Source organism: Martes martes, assembly GCF_963455335.1.
Source record: "Martes martes genome assembly, chromosome: 9".
Classification (NCBI taxonomy): Eukaryota; Metazoa; Chordata; class Mammalia; order Carnivora; family Mustelidae; genus Martes; species Martes martes.
The window spans coordinates 26,226,437-26,248,148 of record NC_137896.1 but is presented as its reverse complement, the minus strand read 5'-3'; the positions used below and the strand labels follow the sequence as shown (position 1 = coordinate 26,248,148).

Sequence of the window (21,712 nt, the reverse complement as noted above, 5' to 3'; positions counted from 1 at the left end):
CAAAGGAGAAGAGAAGGGGTCAGGAAGCCATTCAAGAGAGTGGTTTCCTGGGCACCTTGATTACAAAGTGTTTCAAGGTAGGAGTGATCTGCTCTGTCAAATGCTGCAGATAGGCCAAGTGAGATGAAGACAGAGAAGTGACTGTGCTGTTTAGCAAAGTGGAGGACACTGGTGGTGTTGGCAAGGACAGTTTTAATGGAGAGGTAGATAATGAAAGCCTGACTGAAGAGGTGGAAAGGAATGGGCAACAGTAGTCAAACCTCTCTAGGAGTTGTGCTGTAAAGTGAAGCAGAAATGGCAAGACAGCTAGATGGGAAGTGGCCACTTGTAAAATTTTTCTAAATTTTTATTTTTAAAAATTTTGTTTTTTTTAATTAATTAAAAAAAGATTTTATTTATTTATTTGACAGAGAGAGAGAGAGCACAAGCAGGGGGAACGGCAGACCGAGAGGGAGAGGGAGAAGCAGGCTCCCGGCTGGGCAGGAAGTCTGATGTGGGATCAGTCCCAGGACCCTGGGATTGTGACCTGAGCAGAAGGCAGACGCTTAACCAACTGAGCCACGCAAGCGCCCCTAGTCACTTTTTTTTAATAGCAGAAATTAAAATATGGTTTATACCGATGGGAATAATACAGGGAGGGTGATTGGAGAAAATGGGAATTGCTAGGGCGGTATCTTAAAAAAAAATGAGGAGGGTAGGATTCCGTGTACAGTTGTCGAAATCGGTCTTAATAGGCAGTTTATGCAGTCACAGGAGGGAGACAAAGTAAATGAGACATGAAAATGTGAGTTTACTGATCCCCACAATTTTCTTAATGAAATCGGAAGCAAAGTCATTAGGCAAGAGTAAGGATGGGGAAGAAAGTGATGGGGTTTGATGAAAAGAGAAATATGACATAATTCTTTGGGATGATGGGTGGGGCCAGCTGAAGGATAGTACTTAAAGCCTAGCTGAGCAAGCAGTGCCGAGCTCCGTTTCTCCGTGAGAGATTAGTCCCTCTGGGCGCTCGGTAGTCTGCGTCCGTTTCCTTGGAGACGGAGGAGAGGGACTGTTCTTTCTGGGAAGTTTCAGTGGCCTAGGTTACCACGCGGTCCACCTTGTGACAAGAAAGTCAGAGACGCCGAATAATAAGTGTCGCAAGAGACCAGGGCTCCACGGACTCACTACTCTTCTTCCACTTTACCCAATGGCGCGCGTCTTTCCCAAGTAGGTGTAAGAACCAAAGGGTGGTGGAGTGCGCATGCGTGCCCCCCTCTGCTCTGTCTCGGCCTAGTTGTCTTTTGGCCCCGCCCCTTCCCCCGCCCACATCACCCTAGCCCCGCCTCTCCCGCGCGCTACCCCAGCTCCCGCTCGCTCGGGTTCCTAGTGAACCATGGTCTCTGTGGAGACTTCACTCCTGTTTCACGTTTGCTGCTCACAGTCCCAGGGGTTGGGAATGATGGAAGTTCTTTTCCGCCCCCAACTCTTTCCAGACCCAGCCACTCTGGGATTCGCTCTACAATCTACAATTTCCAGAATCTGGTGAGTCCGGGAGGGCCAGGGAGGAGATGAGGGCTTGCTGACCCTGGGTCTGCAGTCCGCCTGCCCCCATGGCCGTGACTGTCCCCGCTGATAGAATCTGGAGACCTGAATTCCAGGCTTACCTGTGTCACACATTGGCTGCAGGACCCGCTATTTTCTTACTACCGTATCAGAGCGTGAGGGTGTGTTATACTGCTCTCTTACTCATCTCTGATCGCTCCTCTGGTTTCTTCTTGGGTCTTTTCCATGCCTTGTGTTTAGTTCTTAGCACCTCACAGCCAGGATGTGCTTAGTAAGTTATGGCTGGCTGATAAAACAAGTGATAGCTCACATTTATGGAGCACTTGCCACATGCTTTACAAATACCGCCTCTTGGAATTCTCACATCAATCTGTGGAGGTAGGTTTTATAATTAGATCTAGTTTACAGATGTGAAAATTGAGGCTTCGATCTCCGAAGTTACTTGCTCAGTGTCACAGATATCTGTAAGGGGCAACGCTGGAATTTGGACCCATTGGGCTGTGTGACTGATTGTGTTATATCTGGTAGGATTACATTCCATGGCAGCGGTCCAAGCAGAAAACCAAGTCACCTACTCTGCCTCCCATCCTACAAACCAGAGGCCACCAGAAGAGCAAAACGAAGACTTTGACTAGCATCCTGCCAGGTGGGCAGAGGCACTTGAGGGTGGACATGGGAACTGGGGACAGGATAGAGTGTATGCCTTTGCCCTTGGGTGACATGAATTATAGTAGAGTAGGCTAATTGCTGTGACAAACAATCCCTAGGTTTCAGGTGTTAGTACAGAAGCTTATTTCTCATTTATGTCAAAGTAAATTTGCAGATCTGCAGGGGTGGAAGTAATCTTTTCTACATGATCATTCAGGGATCCAGGCTCCTTCAACCTTGTGGCTGTGACAGTTTGGAAGGCCTTGAATTCCTCTGCTAAATACTTATGCATTCAGCTGGTAGAGAGGGAAGAGAGAGAGAGAGCAAAAATATGGGCAATTTTGTGGGCAATTTTTTTTTCAGGGCCTAGACTTGAGGTAACACATATCACTCCCACTCCTATTCCAGTGGGCATAACTAGCCATATGACCACCCTTAACCACAAGGGAAGATGGGAAATGTTGTCCTGCTGTGTGTCCAAGAGGAAAAGAGAGGAAAAGAAAACAGGGTTTGGTCCACTTAGGATAATCTCTGCCACATCGTTGTCATGCTATCCAGGGGAGTTCTCAGGCCCTTGACTGAGGCAGACACAGGTTTTCATCTTGACTCTGCCATTTACTATCTTGGAAAAGCCATTCTTCTCTCTGAGCTTTAGTTTTCCCACTTGTAATATGAGGACCTGACAAGATTGTTGCAAGAATTAAATGGAAAGCATTGTTGCTCTCAACCTCATCAGACCCAACATTCCTTTCAATAACAAATACTTTGTAATATTCCTTTAGTATCTGAAATAAACTTCATAGATAATATAACCTACCTATGTATATAATTTAAAAAACTTAATATAATGCCCTAAGGTAAAGTAAAGGAAAAGGAAAGTTATTTATAGTTAAGTAACGTATATTTCAGTATGTAAGTGCCCTGGATGAGCTCTACTGGAAGTTATGTCAAAGTAGTCAGAAGCTTACTCACAGATGTGGAGTCATGGTGAACGTAACCATTGCAAATGCAGACTGTCACGTGGTGTTATATCAGGGACTCAAATAACTAGAGGGATTTTTTTTTTTAAGATTTTATTTATTTATTTGACAGACAGAGATCACAAGCAGGCAGAGAGGCAGGCAGAGAGAGAGGGAGAAGCAGGCTCCCTGCTGAGCAGAGATCCCGATGCGGGGGTCAATCTCAGGACCCTGAGATCATGACCTGAGCCGAAGGCAGAGGCTTTAACCCACTGAGCCACCCAGGCACCCCAGAGGGTGTTTCAATGAGGTCATGATTTCCAAAGTGGGGCCCATCTCTTGTTAAAGTTCTGAACAAAACAAAGTACAACCTTCCCTTGATTGTAGTTGCTTTCTTGGAAAATTTAGCATTACTGTAAAATCCTGCAAAACATCCTTTGTGTTTATATGTGAAAGAGAGTCAGGTTCTGGGATCAGATCATTATAAATAAGCTTTTTTTTTTTTTTTAAAGATTTCATTTATTTATGACAGACAGACAGAGATCACAAGTAGGCACATAGGCAGGCAGAGAGAGGAGGGGGAAGCAGGCTGCCTACTGAGCAGAGAGCTCGATGTGGGGCTTGATCCCAAGACCCCGAGATCATGACCTGAGCTGAAGGCAGAGGCTTAACCCACTGAGCCACTCAGGCGCCCCATAATAAGTTTTTTTTTTTTTTTTACCTATATCTGTATCTGTGAGGGCTTTGGAAAGTCATGCAGGACATAGGAGAATTCTGTGTTCCATGGGGCTGTCCTGTTCTGGGGGATATCTAATGTCCCTGACCCTCACCCCCAGATGCCTGTTGGGACCCCCAATATTTGAAAGAACCACAAATTCTCTATGCTAATGTATCTAAAACACCCCTGTCAAGAGTCTTTGATGTAAAGTGCTGAGCACAAGGCCCGGTGGTAGTGACAGAATTTTTGTCTTTGGCCCTAGACCTTATTCACACAGCATCTACAAGGAAACTCTTTCCTTTCCTTCATGGGGAGGCAGTGAGGTATGTAACAGATACGACTATGGTAAGAACAAGAGCACTTAACATATACCATGCCCTTAGATACTGTTCTCAGCACTTGACCCATATTGCTTTATTTACTCTTCTCAACAACCCTGTGAGGTGGGTGCTGTTATTACCACCTCCTCTTAGAGATGAGACCTGGGCAGGTGTGACTTCAAAGGTCACATGGGTAGGAAGGGGCAGAGCCAGGCTGTGACATTTAGCAATTTGGCTCCAAGAGGCATGAACTTTTTTTTTTTTTTTAAAGATTTTATTTATTTATTTGACAGACAGAGATCACAAGTAGGCAGAGAGTCAGGCAGTGAGAGAGGGGTGGGGGGGAAGGAGGTTCCCTGCTGAGCAGAGAGCTGGATGCAGGGCTCGATCCCAGGACTCTGAGATCATGACCTCAGCTGAAGGCAGAGGCTTAACCCACTGAGCCAACCAGATGCCCTTTTTTTTTTGAAAGAGTTGGGGGAGAGGCAGAGAGAGTGAGACTGAGCATGAGCCGTGGGGGAGGGGCAGAGGGAGAGGGAAAAGCAGACTCCCCACTGAGCAGGAAGCTGATCCAGCACCGGATCCCAGGACCCTGGATCATGACCTGAGCAGAAGGCAGACGCTTAATTGACTGAGCCACCTAGGTGCCCTGGGAGAGAGAGAATCTTAAGCGGGTTCCATGCCCAGCACGGAGGTTGATAGGGGGCTCCATCTCACAACCCCGAGATCATGACCTGGGCCGAAATCAGGAGTCAGACACTTAACAAATTGAGCCACCCAGACGCCCCTCAGAAGCACGATCTTTTAATTTTAATTTTAATTTTAATTTTTTTGAGAAAGAGAGAGCGAGAGAGCATGTGGGGTTGGGAGCAAAGGGAGAGGGAGAGAGAATCTTAAGCAAGCTCCATGCTCAGCATGGAGCTCGATGCAGGGTCTGATCCCATGATACCGAGACCATGACCTGAGCCAAAATCAAGAGTCAGACGCTCACTGGACTGAGCCACCCAGGTGCCCCTCCAGGATACACAGTTTTTTTTGTTTTTTGTTTTTTTGTTTTTAAAATATTTTATTTATTTATTTAACAGAGAGTTCACAAGTAGGCAGAGAGGCAGGCAGAGAGAGGGGGAAGCAGGCTCCCCACTGAGCAGAGAGCCCGATGCGGGACTTGATCCCAGGACCCTGAGATCATGATCTGAGCTGAAGGCAGAGGTTTAACCCACTGAGCCACCCAGGTACCCCCAGGATGCACAGTTTTAACCATGTATTAGTGGGGAGAGTGTGGGCGCTGGAGAAACAAGGACCTGAGTTGGTATTCCAGTTTCCCTTCTTGCTATCCTATCTAGGTTACTTGTCACAGCCCCAGTCTGCAAGGATTCCTGCCTTTATACAAGTGAAAGCGTCTGTGTAAATTATAATGATGAAAAGAGCTACTGCTTGCTCAGGACCCATGTTGTGTTGTGGAGGCATCATTCATTCCTTCATTCATTCAGCAGCATCCATTTGCTGAGCACCCATGTGCCCAGCAATGGGCTGAATGTTGTTGACTCATAGTAAAGGAGACATATTGGGTTTCTAGCTGTGTAGAGTTCACGATCCCAACCTCAAACTGTAACTACACAAAACTTTAAAAACACTTGAGACAGATGGATAGAAGGAGGTCATCATTTCATTCATTCCTTATGACCTGGGAGATGATCTCATCACCATTTTACAGATGAAGGAACTGAAGCTTAGGTTGGTAACATGCCTTATGCAAAGTCATGGCCTTGAAGGCAGCTTTTGTGTATTAACAAAGGTAAATCAACTGATTCCACCAAGATGGGGTAGCCCCATTCCTTCTTGGTCCTCCCTTTTACAACTAAAAAAAGCCCTGACTGAACACAGAGAACGTAGAGGACTCTGAAGACTGGCCTTCATGCTACATTTCAAGAGGGGACTGTCTGAAGTAGGATCCCGAGTATTATTTAGAACATCAAGGATACAGTAGAAATCACTTGTCATACCAAGAATAAGGAAAATCACAATATGAGTGAGAAAAGACAGACACCAACATCAAGATGAATCAGGTAGCATGATTTGACTGTTTTTATTTGCAGATGACACTCCTGTCTAATAGAGAATCTTAAAAAATCTACTAAATTTAAGAGAAACTGGAATTAATAAATGAGTTCATCAAGGTTGCAGAATACAAGTATACAAAAATCAATCACATTTTAAAAACTCATTTATTTAGAGAGCATGAACAAAGGTGGGGGAGGAGCAGAGGGAGAGGGAGAGAGAGAATCACAAGCAGGCTTCATGCACCCATCATGGAGCCCCACGCAGGGCTCGATCTCATGACTCTGAGATCATGACCTGAGCCAGAACCAACAGTCAGATGCTTAACCAACTGAGCCACCCAGGTGCCCCAATCACATTTCTATGTACTAACAATGAATATGGGGAAACCAAAATAAAAAATATATCTATAATCTAAAGAAATGAAATATTTTTAAAAGATTTTATTTGTTGGGGTGCCTGGATGGCTCAGTCATTATGCATCTGCCTTCGGCTCAGTGCATGATCCCAGGGTCTTGGGATTGAGCCCCTGCTTGGCGGGAAGCCTGCTTCTCCCTCTCTCACTCCCCCTGCCTGTGTTTCTTCTCTTACTGTATCTCTGCCAAATAAATAAATAAAATCTAAAAAAAAAAAAAAAAAAAGATTTCTTTTTTCAAGTACCTCCACACCCAATGTGGGGCTCAAACTCACAACCCAGAGATCTAGAGTTGTATACTCCACCAACTGAGCCAGCCGGGTGCCCCAGGAAATGAAATATTTAGATTTAAACTTAAAGCTACTACTCTATGCTGAGAATTACATAATGTTAATGAAAGAAATCAAAGAAGACCTAAATAAAAGGAGAGACAAACTATGTTTACGATTAGAACATTCAGTATAGTAAAGATGACAGTTCTCCCCAATTTGATTTATATGTTTGATGCAATTCCTGTCAAAATCCCAGCATGGTGTTTTGTAAATGGACAGGTTTATTCTAAAATTTGTATAGAAAAGCAAGGTCCTGGAATAGATAAACTATTTTGAAAAAGAAGAATAATGTGGGAAGAATCACTTTACCTGATACTAAGGCATATTATTAAAGCCAAAGTATTCAAGATAGCATAATATTGGCAGAGAGATAGACACATAGATCAATGGGGCAGGCTAGAGAAACCAGAAATAGAGCCACACAAGTATGTCCAGCTGATTTGGACAAGAGTGTGAAAACAGGCCAGCAGAGGCAAGGAGAGACTTTTCCACAAATGGTGCTGGAGCACCATTTCTTGGACATCTACAGGCAAGAAAAAGAAGCTTGACTCAAGTTCAAATATAAATGTAAGATGAAATAAAGATTAAACTTTAAGTGCCAAACTGGAAAAGTTTTAGAGGAAAACAAAGGAGAAAAATATATTTGGGCCCCATGGCCCCATAAAGAGCCCTTAGACTTTCTACCAACAGCTTGATCCATAAAATAAAAATGAAATAAATGGATAAGTTGGATGTCATCAAAATTAAACACTTATTCTGTGAAAGACTCTTAAGAGGATTAAAAGACAAACTACAGACTTGGAGAAAATATTTTGCAAATCACCTCTGACAAACGACTGCTATGCGGAACATATGGAGAACTCTCAAAACCCAACGATTTCTAAGAACTGAATTGAAAAGCAATTCAGTTAGGAAATGGGCAAAAGAGGAGCCACCTGGGTGTCTCAGTTGGTTAAGGGTCCTGCTCTTGATCTGGGCTCAGGTCTTGATCTCAGGGTAATGGGATGGAATCCAATGTCAGGCTTCATGCTCAGTGGCAGGCTGGCTGGGGATTCTCTCTCTCCCTCTCCCTCTGCCCCTCCCTCCCACTCACTCATGCCTGCTCTCTCTCTGAAATAAAGAAATAAGTCTTAAAAAAAAAAAGGGCAAAAGATATGAAGGGACGTTTCACTGAAGAGGATCTCCAGGTGGTAAATAAGCACACGAAAAGATACTCAACATCATAATCCATTAGAGATATACAAATTAAGCCATAATGTGTTTTCACTACACACCTATCAGAATGGCTAAAATGAAAAATGGTGGTAACTCCAAATGCTGGCAAAGAGGAGAAACTGGATCATGCATGCGTTGCTGGTGGGAGTGTAAAATAGTGGAGCTGCTCTGGAAAAAAGTATGACAGCTTTTCTTTTTTTCAGAGAGAGAGAGCATGAGGGTTGAGGGGAATGGGCGGAGGGAGAGGGAGAGAGAGCATCCAAAACTGATTCTAACACGGGACCCTGACACGGGGCTTGATCTCATGACTCTGAGATCATGACCTGAGCTAAAATCAGGAGTCAGACACTTAACTGACTGAGCCACCCAGGCGCCACCATATGACAGTTTCTAATGAAACTAACATGCAATTCTCCTCATGCTGCAACACTTGCACTCTTGGGCATCTATTCCAGTGAAATGAAAACTTCTGGTCACACAAAAACCATTGCATGAATGCTTCGTAGCAGCCTTATTCATTATACTCTCAAACTGGAAGCAATCCTTACCATGGAATACCATCCATTAATTAAAAGAAAGAACTATTGATACAGTCAGTAGCTTGGATGAATCCACAGAATTTTGCTGAGTGAAAAACACCGATCTCGGAAGTTATATACTCTATGATTCCATGTATACAGCATTCCAGGAATGACAAAATTCCAGAAATGGAGAGCAGATTAGTGATTGCCAGGGGTTTGGGACAAAGGTGGGCGGAGCATGGTCAGGGGAGGGAAGAAAGTATAGCTATAAACGGCAGCATGAGGGACGCTTGGGATAATGGAAATGTTCTATATCTTGTCTGTCTCGATGTCAATATCATGGTTCTGATATTGTAGTTAGTTTTGCAAAATGCTACCATTCAGAGACTGGGTTAAAGACACATAGGATTTCTCTGTAGTCTTTCTTTAAAATTTTCTTTTTTTAATTTAAATTCTAGTTAGTTAACATACAGTGCAATAATGATTTCAGGAATAGAATTCAATGATTCAACTCTGTATTATTTCTTAAAACTGCATGTACTTGAACTTATCCCAAAATAATAAGTTTAATTAAAAAAAGATAAATCAGGGTTACTACCACTAATGAAAATAAATAGTCATTATTAAAGCTACAAATCTCCCTAAGTATTCAAGTTCAACTTACTAATCTTATAATTATTATGAACACTTCTAAGGGGGATTTTGGTACTTCGTTAATTAGGTTCCCCCAATCCTTTTAAGCCACATTTTAAAATTTAATATATTCATTTTTCATTTTCAAATAGTTCACTTGTCTGATTAACAAAGACCATTGAGCGTTTGATAATTCTTGTAATCTAATAAATAAACATCAAGACATGGGTAATCTATGTTCTCAAAACTTTTGGTAATCTATACACATTTAATAAAATTGTCTTAAACCTTAAAACAAATCTAAATCAAAATCTCATTTAAATTAGAACCACAAGATTATTCTATGAATCATTCCATCTTTTAAGCAATGCAATTAAATACCCGACATATACAGATAATTCACAACAGTAACACAAGATTATTTTAATTTGCTTCATCACTTCAGTAGTTAATAGTAAAATTTTCCAGGGTTTGCTGTATTGATTCATTAGAGAAATCATATTTTCTGAGAACTACTGTGTTGCCCTTGGAGGGGGGATTTTGGTGGGCATCGAGAATGTGGCCTCAACATTCAAGATGATTTGGGTGGTTTGTCTCAGGCTGATGCCTGAGAGGAATCAGGGGTTCTGAGAACTTGCCCCCCAATGCCTTATGCTGATCGGAACTATTTCTATACGGTCTTTATCTGGCGGGACCATGGGTTTTATAGGTGTTTCAGTCAGGTGGGAATTTTGCACAGCTCTTGTACCTTTGTGAGGGGCTGTGGTCCTGATGCCAAGCCTCAGGTCATCAGTAATGACAGCGACAGCTAGAAATGCATATTCCTCACTGAGTATGTGTTGGGCACTATTCCGAACACTTGAAGGTATAGTGACATCTTATTTAATCTTCAGGACAGCCCTATGAGACAGGTGTGATGATGACTCCTGTTTTATAGGTGGGAAACACTGAGGGACAGAGAGGTCAGGTTACCAACCCAAGCTCACATGGCCAGTAGGAAGTGGAGCTTGCATTGGAACCCAGGCTGTCTGGCTCATTAGTTCTTGCCCTTAACCCCTGCTGCATCTGACCTTGCTACCTGCCAGGTTGGTGGGAGAGACTGTGGGCACCTGGCCGGCTTCTGTTGCTTCCCCTCTCCTCCCCTCTGTCCATACCCATAGTCATGTGGAAGTCCCCTGTGCAGAGTGGGGCCTGGGAGCTGATTGACAGATGTGAGTCCCATGCTCTGACTCACTGTCACATATTAGAAGGTCAAGAGTGGGCGGGTCTGGTGCCCAGGGCCATCTCCTAGATGGTGCCTTCCCTGGGACCTGCCCCCAGGCCTGCCTGTACTCTCACTCCCTCTCTGCTCTTTCCCATGCCCTAGGGTTGCATTCCAAGCCCACCACGTCTATGACAAGCCAGCTGAGGAATCCACAAGAAAAGCACAGAGGGAGGTTGGACTCCGGGAAGACACAGAAGAAAATCCGGCTATTGAGGGTATGAGCAGCCTCCCCATAGGCATTGGAGCCCGTGGTAGGGACAGAAGGTCAGGGGGATGGTGATTGCAAACACGCACAGACCATTTTTCGGTGCTGCACTTGACTCATTTCCTTTTCAGCAGTGCCATGGGCATGCTTATAATCACCCCCATTTTACAGATGGGAAACTGAGGTGCAGGGAGATCACGGACTCGTACCAGGTCGCATGGCTAGAAAAATGGCAGTACCAGGGATCAAAGCCGGTTAAGCAAGGTGTTTGCCTTTGTGTTGAAGACTAGGAAGATGATCAGAATCGCTCTTCTGTTTCGCTGCATTAGGAACACAGTCTGGTGGCTTGCTCGTTTAAAAATTTCCAGTAAATTGGGGCGCCTGGGTGGTTTAAAGCCTCTGCCTTCGGCTCAGGTCATGATCCTAGGGTCCTGGGATCAAGCCCCGCATCGGGCTCTCTGCTCAGCAGGGAGCCTGCTTACCTTCCTCTCTCTGCCTGCCTCTCTGCCTGCTTGTGATCTCTGTCTGTCAAATAAATAAATAAAATCTTTAAAAAAAAATTTCCAGTAAATTAACCTTTCATGGAATACAGCGCAGCTCAAGGCACAGCTCAGAAGCTCGCTATTACATTTTTCCCATCATCTGATACAGCTTTAGATAATTAGTGTTCTCACCATCTATTGCTTTTTTATGGCTTCTGAACAATGTTTTAAAATATTTGAAATGACTAAAAGAGGAGGAGTCTTTTGTGTCCTTAGCAGAAAGTAGAGTACTAAATACTCTAAATGCTACAAAATACTGGCAAAAAATTCGTACTTTCTTCAAGAAGGTTTTTAAGAGCTCAGTGAACAATGACTACTATATAAAGAAATAGGGAAGAGTATATTTGCTTTGAAACCTTTTCTTCCCTTTAACCTTTAATTTTGCAGAATGGTTCAGAGGCAGCCCAGCGTTCTTAAAGGAGGAACTATTTCTGGTGTTATTTTTATCCTGACTTTAGAACTTGGGCAATTTGGCTCTGAAGCCTGGGCTCCCAACCAGTTCCTAATATTGTCTCTTGTGATTATTCATTCATTTAATTGATTTATTGAATGTCTACTATGTGCCAGGCCTGCTCTAAGTGCAGAGATTCACCAGTGATGTGGCCTCTGACCTTAGGGAGCTCACATTTGATTTTGAGAGACAGACAATAAACAAGACAAGTATATAACATGTGCCACGAAATGAAGAATGTAAAGCAATGTAGAGCAATGAAGAAGTATAAAGGTAAGGTCAGGAAGGGTGGTCGTGACCATCTGATACAGAGTGGTCAGAGAGGCTGCTTAAATGGTGACATCTGAGGAAGTGCAAAGGTCCTGAGGTTGATGTGGGTAGAGCAGGCGATGAAGGAAACCTGATGGGTGTGAGGGTATGGGTGATGACTTATTTGCAACTCTGTAGTCCATGATTAGGCTTTGTGTTTCTATGCTGAGCAAGACAGGAAGACCCTGGAGGATTCTGAGTAGAGCAGAGACATGATATGACCTAGGTCTTCACAGGAGTCCTTGGGCTGCTGCTGCTGCTGTGTGGGGAATGGACTGTGGAGACAGTGGGGAAACAAGAAGGGAGCAGAAATTACTCAGTTGATTTGCTCTCAGAAACGGAACAGGATCCTGACTCTGCCCCTCAATCTCCAGACAATTAATTTGTTCAGTCTACAACTCTTGAGAGAGTGCCTCCTATGCGCCAGGCACCATGCCAGGTTTTGGGGACACAGCTGTGAACATGGCACTCAGAATCTGTGTGCTTATGGAGCTTACTCTATAATGGAGAGATGTATAATAAATGAATTTTAAAAACCCACAGAATAGTTTATAGTCATCAGTTTATTCAGCCTATACTTATGGAACTCCAGGCACCATCCTATGTGCTGTGTCCTACAGCTGTGATAGAAAAGCCAGTCCCACCCCCCCCCCACCCCCCCGCCCTCCTGGCTGTGCCTTTCGAGTGGGAGAGACAGATACAAAATAAGAAAAATAAGAAAATAAGATAATAAGAAAGACATATAATCCCATCTGGGGTTAAGGGGCAGGAAGGGAACAAAGTAGTGTTTCTGCACTAAATCTTGTGCTCAGGGACGATCCATTTCTAGAGCAGAGGTCATTAATTCTATAGCTTCTCCAAATCCCCTGGGAATGGGGTCTGTGCTAAGGATACACATTCCTTTTCTTTTCTTTCCTTCTTTCTTTTTTTTTTTTTTAAGATTTTATTTATTTATTTGAAAGACACAGTGAGAGAGGGAACACAAGCAGGGGGGAGTGGGAGAGGGAGAAGCAGGCTTCCTATGGAGCAGGGAGCCTGATGGGGGGCTCCATCCCAGGACCCCAGGGTCATGACCGGAGCTGAAGGCAGACGCTTAATGACTGAGCCACCCAGGTGCCCCAAGGATACACATTTCTGATGCCAGCCCCCGTGATGTCTGCTGGGTGGGCTTCTGTGAAACGGGGCTGAGATTGGTGCCAAGTGAGGTCGTGCGTGTGACCTGCTGAGCAGAGTGTCAGGCCCATCCATAATAAACAGTCTGTATGTTTGCAGGGTTACTCATTATTATATGAGGAATGCGGGAGTTGGGGGCCAGGAAAGGGTAGCTTCTCGTGAAGGACAGTGAAACAAGGAAGAACAGGAATAAGACAGAGAGTGCAAAGGTGCAGCAGACCTGGAGGCCCAGAGCCCGTGGGCACGGTTATCAGCTCCACTTCCTGCGTGCACCCTGAGGGTGCCAGACGCAACCACTCCGTGTCTTGACTGTGAACATTATCTCATTTGTTTTTCCCAGCAGCGCTCCGAAGTGAGTGCTAGTTTCCTAACCTTTAGAATGAGTACAGCAGGGACGCCTGGGTGGCTCAGTGGGTTAAGCACCTGCCTTCAGCTCAGCTCATGATTTCAGGGTCCTGGGATGAGTCCTGCTCAAGCCCCTTGCTCAGCGGGGAGCCTGCTTCTCTCTCTGCCTGTTGCTCTCCCTACTTGGGTGTGCTCTCTCTCTATAAATACACTCTTTAAAATAAAATAGAATGAGGATAGCAGGGTGCTGGGAGGTGGTTAACTCGTATGCCCATGTTCCCTGAGGGAGTAAGTGGCAGAACTGGTATTTGAACCGAGTGGGTCCAGGCCTAACATCCAAATCTGCATACACTGCAAGGCTCAACCATGCCTTGCGCTTTGAGGCTGCTCACTTCCTTCTCTTGGTGTGGTGGAGAGCCAGACATCGGGAGTCAAGAGTCCGGCTTCCCAGTTTCGGTGCCATGACCTTCTGGCTGTGTGACTTTAGGCAAGTCACTTAACCTATCTGAGCCTCCATTTATCAATAAAATAAGAGTCAGTAAACAGGGCCTTTGAATGAACCAATATCACCTTCTGAGTGCCCAGTGAAGCCCAGTGCCCAACACATAGTTGTTATTATTGTAGCTTTTGTGTGCCTGCTGGAGGTGATCTTAGCAAACCCCTTAGGCTTTTAGCGCCTCCTTGTTTCTGTGGGGAAATGTGGGCAATGAGAGAGTGAGTACTCATTTAGCTCAGCCGTCTGATGAACATCGGTAGCGACTATCATCCACTTGGCTTCCCCGCTTTTCCAGACCTGGCCCATCACCTCCGCCCTTTTCTTACCTACCTGAGGTGTTTTCTATTTTTATTACTACTGTTACTACTATATTTTATTGATTCTAAGAAGCCATTGATAATAAGGTGCAGTTTTATCTTATTTCCCACGAACAAATTTTGTCAGATCGTGACATGCCGCCCGTCTTCCACCTCTGAGATGTCAAAATCAGGGAAAATGGGCGTTTCAGAATGGATGAAAGAGTTGGGGGGGGGGGCGGACTCTGTCCCGCAGACAATGGGGCCGCATTTACCAGTCGAGACCACAAGGGGGCGGGCGTGCGGCGGGAGGGAAGTGGTCCTTAGGCTCCGGGAGGCTCCGGCCGCCGCGCGCAGCACCGCCTTCCATCCTTGCCCTCCCCTCCGCCTGCAGGCGTTGCTCAGGAACAGGCGAACCACGCTGCAGGAGCTCTCCAGCCATGAGGTCTTTCTCACCAAGCTCAACCTGGAGCTTATCAAGGACATCCAGGACATGGAAGACAGCTCGGCCCTGAAAGTGCGCACGATGCTGCAGGAGCAGGACATCCTCCAGGTGAGGGCCCACCGCCCCCTTCCCCAGCCTTGGCCTCCGCCCCCTGCACCTCGGTCCTGCCCGCGGCGCCGCCCCCTTGAGCCCTCGGGCGCCCTCTCCTGGCCTCTCCCGGCCTGTTGCACAAGCTGCTTCCTTCCTCTGGAAGATGAATCTTTCCCACTCTTTGCCCCACCTAGCTGGGCTTTGGAACCAGACCGAGATGGGGGTTTTCACTCCAACGCCAGCATTTATTAGCTGGGAGACTTCGAGTTAACCTCTGAGCTCTGTAAAATAGAGCACAAAGCACCTACCCTAAAGGGGGTGTTGTACTTGGCACACAGCAGGTGTAACTATGCCGACCACTCCCATCCCTACTCACACAGAGTTGTACATATCCATGTAATCCTTACCACAACCCCGTGGCGTGGGCATTATTATCCTTATTTTACATAGGAAAAAATGGAAACAGAGGGGCCAGGTGACTTACTCAAGGTCACCTTCAAGCTCACTCACCTAGCAAGGGTTGGCACTGGGACTTGAACACAGCACATCTGGCACCAGGATCTGACTTCCTTCCTGCGAGCTGTGATTGTCACCGTCAGCCACTGGTGGTGCTTATGGTCTGGGCAGGGGGAGCAACTTTTGCGAGAACCCGGATGGCATCCTCTGCCTGCTCTGGGAGAGGCTTGGGAAAGCTGCTGGAGGAGAGCAGAAAGTTCACAGGGGACCCAGGAGCTTGGGCTGGAGGAGAGGCGGAGGAAATGGTCTCATGGAGCAGTAATGCCCTCTGGCTGCGGTCTGCCCAGGGAGAAGAGGGACTGAGCTCACCGGAGCCTGGGAGATGAAGAGAAAACTCGGTGTTGGGGACTTAGTCTCCTAGGTGGCCTTACCAAAGCACCAGAGACCAGGTGGTTTACACAGAGAAATTTCTCATAGTTCTGGATGCTGGAAGTCCAAGATCAAGGCGCTGGCAAGTCCGAGATCAATGTCCAGTGAGGAGGCCTCTGTCCTTGGGGGTGCAGATAGCTGCCTTCTCTTTGGGTCCTCACGTGGTCTTTTCTCTGTGCTCACACGGAGAGGCTCTGGAGTCTCTTCCTCTTTTTATAAGTACACTGCTCTTATAGGATTCTGCACCCTTTAGACCTCATTTAACCTTTTACCTCCTTAAAGGCCCTGTCTGCACACACAGCCCTATTGGGGGTTATGGCTTCAACATATGAGTTTGGGGGTGGGTACACAGTTCAGTCTATCACACAGGCCAAGGACTACAGAGTCATTCAGCCCAAGGGAACTTAGAATATTCTCCAAATTTAGACAAAATCATTGTTGATCTTCTGGCATTGATCCATTAGTATATTTTTTGTTCATCCTGAGTGCTCCCTGTGGGCTCTTGGGAAACAGGGATCAGTGGGACACGTTGTCTACATCAAGCTCTCATTCTAGTGGGGTCCAGGCAGTTAGAAAGCCATTTGTGTACTGTTGTGGGGGCAGGGGTTCTGGGAGCTGAGAGGGGCCTCTCACCCAGACATGGGAGGTCAGGAAGGCTGCAGGTAACACCTGCAGAAGTAGGTGTTACCTGGTAGAGAGCAGGAAAGTGTTCCAGGCAGAGGAACTGGGTGCAGAAGGCCTGTGGAGAGAGGGGGCGTGGCCAACTCAAGGGGCCACATGTTGGCCTAGGTCAGCGCAGACAGGGCCTTGTCAGCCAAGGTTAGGAGTTCAGACCGTATTTACAGGGCAGAGGGGAGCCCCTGGAGGGTTTTAAAAGGAGAGGGATGAGGTCAGCATTTAAAAAATTTTTTTTTATTTTTAAAGAAAGATCATCCTGACTGCGGCATGGAGCAAAGATCAGAGGAGGACCAGTTAGGGGTAGCTGTGGTACTATTTGAGGCAGGAGATGAAGAGAACTTGAATAAGACAGTGGCAGTGGGGTGGAGAGAAGGACATGGTTGTGAGGGCTGTTGGCCATTGCGCTTGGTGACATTTTGAAGGAGGACGGAATAGGGACCGCTGCGTGGGTTTGGGCCGGTGCCTGGGTGTGCGGTAGAGCCCCCGGCTGGGGTGGATGGTAGGAGAGGGCCCAGTTTGGAGCGGCTGGGCTGGCCTCTGCTCAGGTTGCTGGATCTGGGACTGGGTTTGGATCTGGGGACTCCCTGGAGGAAATGCCGAGTCCCCTGAGGGGGGACCAGGCTTTGGTAGTGCCAGAAGAGGTGGTGGGGTGAGCTGACCCCGCCACTCCCACAGACTGTCGTGGACATCTTGGAGTACTCAAACAAGAAGAAGCTGCAGAAGCTCAAGTGTGAACTTAAGGAGTGGGAGGAGAAGGAGGAGTCCAAGATGAAGTGTAAGTATCCCCGGCATCAATTCTCTGATCCTCTCCCTGGCTTTGGGGAGGTCAGCAGAGCCTTCATCTCGCACCTACCTTTTGGAAGACAGTAGGCCCAGCATCCCCCCTCTTAGGCACATGGAATTGCTAAGATGCAGAGCTAACAGCTTACTTCTGGAGCACTGAGCCCTGAGCACTTCAGGCTCCCCGAGGGTTCATATGTACAGGCACACTCTCAGTCATGGCAACTACCCATGAGGCAGGAACTGTTCGCCCATTTTACAGATGAGAAAGCTGAAGCTAAAAGAGGTACGGTAGCGTGCCGTAGATCATAACAGCTGTGAGCCAGGATCCACCCCCAGCCTGCCTCTGCTTCCTGCCGTCTCTCTGGGAGTCAGTGGCGCATCCAGGTCCCAGGTCTTCTGGCTTCCATAGCGCTGACCTTGAACTTGAGCTTGTGCTTTCTTTCCGGAGCAGACCGGAAGCCCTCTGGCGGGGGTGGTGTGTCAGCCAGCCTCAGACCCTGGGGCCACCGCCCATGGAGGGCATCAGTACAGATGTGGTCTTAATGGTCATTTCACGGGAGTCAGTGTCACCCCATCTCCCTGGGCTCATTGCGGGGGAAGCTTGTGCAGAAGGAGACGGAGGTCCAAGGAGGGACAGTCTTGGCGAGTGCCACAGAGTAAGTCAGTGGCAGAACTGGGACTTATCTAGGGACCTTGCCCCGGTTTAGTTCTCTTTCCTACCCAGTGTTGCCTCTTCCCCTGCGGGGGTAGAAGACTCTAGGGAGTTAGCCTTGTGGGAGCTCGCTTCCACCAGACCCCAGTCCACTGGCCAAGGAGAGCTTTGCCTCCTGGATCTCCTGGGAGGGGCCCTTGAGAGAGGCTCTTGCCTCCTGTCCCTCCCACCCTCTGCAGCCCTGGCGCAGCAGGTGGAGCAGCTGAATGCCAAGATTGAGAAGACCTACAAGGAAGTGAGCTTCCTGAGCACGTACATGGACCATGAGTATCCTGTCAAGTCAGTCCAGATCGCCAGCCTTGTGCGTCAACTGCAGCAGATAGAGGACAACCAGCAGGTAGGGGAGCCCCTGGCCCCACCCTGCCGGACCACACTGGAGGCAGGGCCGTGGCCCACACCTTCCCGCTGGTCCCTAGGATGAGCTGGATGACCTTGGTGAGATGCGCAGAATGGTCCTGCAGTCTTTGTCTAATCAGATTCAGAAGAAGAAGAAAAAGCTTCTGCAAGCTCTGGTGGTGGTGAGTGGCCAGCCGTGCCGGTGGGTGTCCAGGTCCTGCCCCAGCCCTGCTTCCTTTCCCGTCCTCTGCCTCCAGGCTCCCTGCACTCACCACCACCCCCCCCCCCACCGCAACTGGAATCTACCAGGCCCTGCCTCCCTGGAAGAGGCACCTGGGGGCCAGACCTCCTCTCCCTTTGCAGAAAAGCCAGCAGCCCCATCAGGAGGCTCTTCTGCAGAAGACCCGGGACAACCAGGACATGCTGAAGTACATGGACAAGTTCCGAGAAGTGAGTGGGCATGGAAGGGGACGACCCCTCTGCGAGGGAGCAGAAGGGTGGGTGGGCCCCAGGACCTGTGCGAGTCAGGCTTGTCCTGATCTGGTGCTCAGGAGGCCTCTGGCTCCGGTGTCAGCCTCTCGCCCAGCTGGCACCATTGCTGTCCCTTGTCATTCCTCTGACAAGGAGGTTAGTGCAGGCCCAGGCCTTGCCTCACTAACCAGCATCACCGGCGATGACTCACTAGCAACATCACCAGGCGCGTCCTGTGCTCACCCATCATTTTACTGTCATAACCACCTTCTATCTTCACCACTTAATTCTCGCCACTGACCATCACTCATTAGCCGTGTTAATGAACTTTACCATCACTGCCCCTCACCCCACATTCATTTTCATTATCATCCTCCATCTGCTGTCAGCATGAGTGGTCTTCACCGTATCTGCCAGCCCCCATTCGTTCTCATCACTGGGTACTGCCCCTCCCCGCTTTGCCACCTATCTCCATGCTTGATGACCTCCGCGCCACATTCAGGACCATCAGACATTGGCCCTTACTTGCAAGCAGCCCTCCGGAGTCCAGGAGGCCCCTGTGGCCAAGCTGTGCCATTTCCCTAGATGGCCTTCCTCATTCGGGTGGCCCTGTTCGTCCTTCTGTTGGGGGACGTCGGGCTCCTCACTCTCCCCTGCTGTGCTTCTCCCCTCAGTTTATCAACCAGTTTGAGGAGGAAATACCCATACTGAAGGCCGAGGTGGAGCAGCTCCAGGTGCAGGTCCAGGAGCCCCGAGAGATCATATTTGCAGACGTTCTGCTTCGGAGACCCAAGTACGGGATCTTTTTCTGCAGCTGCTGCTTAAACCCACCATGCTGGGCCCTCAAAGAGGCTCTCTGTCCCCAGGGAAGGAAGCCTGGTGGAGAAGGCAGACCCCCAGATAGAGGGTGCAGGGCAACCCAGGTCTCCTTGGCTCTGCTGCTAACCACGTGGCAGATGTGACCTTTCCTGTCTCTGGGCCTTCGTGTCCCATTTGTACACAGGAAGCTGGGTTACATAAGCTTTGTGGACGCTTTACGTTCTCAGATTCCATGTTTCCTCCAAGTGGGTGTACCCCTAAGCTCCCAGGGTGTTCAGGAAGGTGGAGTTGAGTAGGGTGTTTGGCTCCAGGGAAGACGGGCCTGGAAGACACTCTGTGAGGAGAGAAGGATGTCCTCTCCGCCTGGCAGACTCCCGGGCCCCAGAGGAAGAACTTCCTTCCCTCCAAAGCCAGTTCTCCGCCCACCTTTCTTGGGTCAGGCCCTTTGTGGCGGAGCCTGGGGATCCCATGAGGCCAGGCCTCATGTGATTGTTCACAGGACCTGGGGCACCTCGTGCAGAGCCCTTAGGTCGACGATTGAACTCAGAAGACTGATACCGGCTACAGATGGAAATTTCGGCATTGTCAGTATAGAGATGCTTTTTCTTTTTTGCCATTATTTTGGGAAATTTCAGATATGCAGACAGTAGAGAGAATATTCTGATGAACTCTCAGTTGCCCGTGTAGATTAGGAGTTCTATTTTTGTCATATTGGGTTCATCTTCATTCCTTCGCTTTTTCTTGTGAAATACCGTCAATTGCAGACATCCTGACCTTTCGTGCCTGAATAGCTCAATGTGGGTCAGGAGAGTATGGAAACCACAAGAGTGGATGAGAGAATTGGGACGAGGTTGGGGGCAGGATGTAATCCTCTGGCGCCCTAAGTGTGCTGGTCCCTGTGATGGAGGCTGTTCTCACTCCTTGTATGGAAAGAAGGACGCCTGTCAGTGACAGGGTTTAGTCTGCCTGCCAAAGATCGAGGTTGGAATTATTCCCTCCGTTTGAGCAAGGAGGAAACTGAGGCCGCTCTGGGCTTGGGCACATAGTGAGTTCTTGTCACATACATGCCAACTGAAGGAGTGGGGCTCTGGGGGAAGTCGGAAGCTCAAGGTGACACACAGCCAGGTGTCCAAGCCGGCCATTCTGACCGCAAAGAGAGTGCTGGGCGTGAGAGGCCGCGCATTTCAGAGCCTGCTCACTCTTGACCCCAGACCTCTGGAGGGGAACATTCATTATGCCAGACCCACTCCTTTTTTATTTTTGGTGCGTGCGCACATCCCCACGTGCACACTTGGGCTGCACGGTCACTGGTGTTTTGGGATGGGGCTCCCCAACTGAGTACCAGTGTTCTGGAGAGCTGGGTGCCCCCAAGGGCACGCTCCCCCACTCTTCAACTCTGGCGTCCCTGCCTGACCTCCTGTACCCTCTTTGCTCTTCCCTACCAGGTGCACCCCAGACATGGACGTCATCCTCAACATCCCCGTGGAAGAGCTGCTACCCTTCTAGATGCCGGGGCCAGGGTCCAGCCTTCCCTCCCTGCTCTTTTCCCTATACCTGGAGCCTTGACTTATCTTCTTCCCTGAGCGCATGCCCACTTTCAGAGCCTGGTCTCCTCTTCCTCCCTTCCTTCCTTCCCCGCCTCCCTTTCTCTCTCTTTTCTTTCCTTCTTTCCTTCCATCCTTCCTCCCTCCCCACCTCCCTCCACTTTTCCTCTTTTCTTTCTGGTTGGCGCTGCTGCTTGGGCCAGGTGGGTACTCCCAGTCAAGTCTGCCATTCCTTTTTACCAATAAAGCTGGATTTGCATTTGCTCTTTTGCTTGGAGATTTCCAGCTAGGCCTTGAGTAGATGTGGTAGGAATGGACTATGGTCTTAAGATAAGGTGTGGTTAGGGTGCCTGAGTGGCTCAGTCAGTTAAGCGTCTGCTGTCAGCTTGGGTCATGTTCCCAGGGTCCTGGGATTGAGTCTACGCGTCGGGCTTTCTGCTCAGCGGGAAGCCTGCTTCTCCCTCTGCCTCTCTCTCTCTATCTCTCTGTGTCTCTCATGAATAAATA

At 48.0% G+C, this 21,712-nt stretch overlaps 1 protein-coding gene across 1 annotated transcript; it reads left to right on the top strand.

Annotated features, from left to right (window-relative positions):
* Window positions 1–1,186: 1,186 nt before the first annotated feature.
* Window positions 1,187–21,167, top strand: LOC308349058 (uncharacterized protein C20orf96; the record flags this gene model as incomplete). Its single annotated transcript, XM_080813603.1, has 12 exons — window positions 1,187–1,206; window positions 1,473–1,521; window positions 2,071–2,188; window positions 10,522–10,572; window positions 10,728–10,840; window positions 14,837–14,995; window positions 17,216–17,315; window positions 18,215–18,372; window positions 18,452–18,553; window positions 18,735–18,821; window positions 19,517–19,635; window positions 21,107–21,167. 12 exons carry the CDS (start codon window positions 1,187–1,189, stop codon window positions 21,165–21,167), a joined length of 1,137 nt encoding a protein of 378 aa, XP_080669729.1.
* Between the last annotated feature and the right edge of the window lie 545 nt (window positions 21,168–21,712).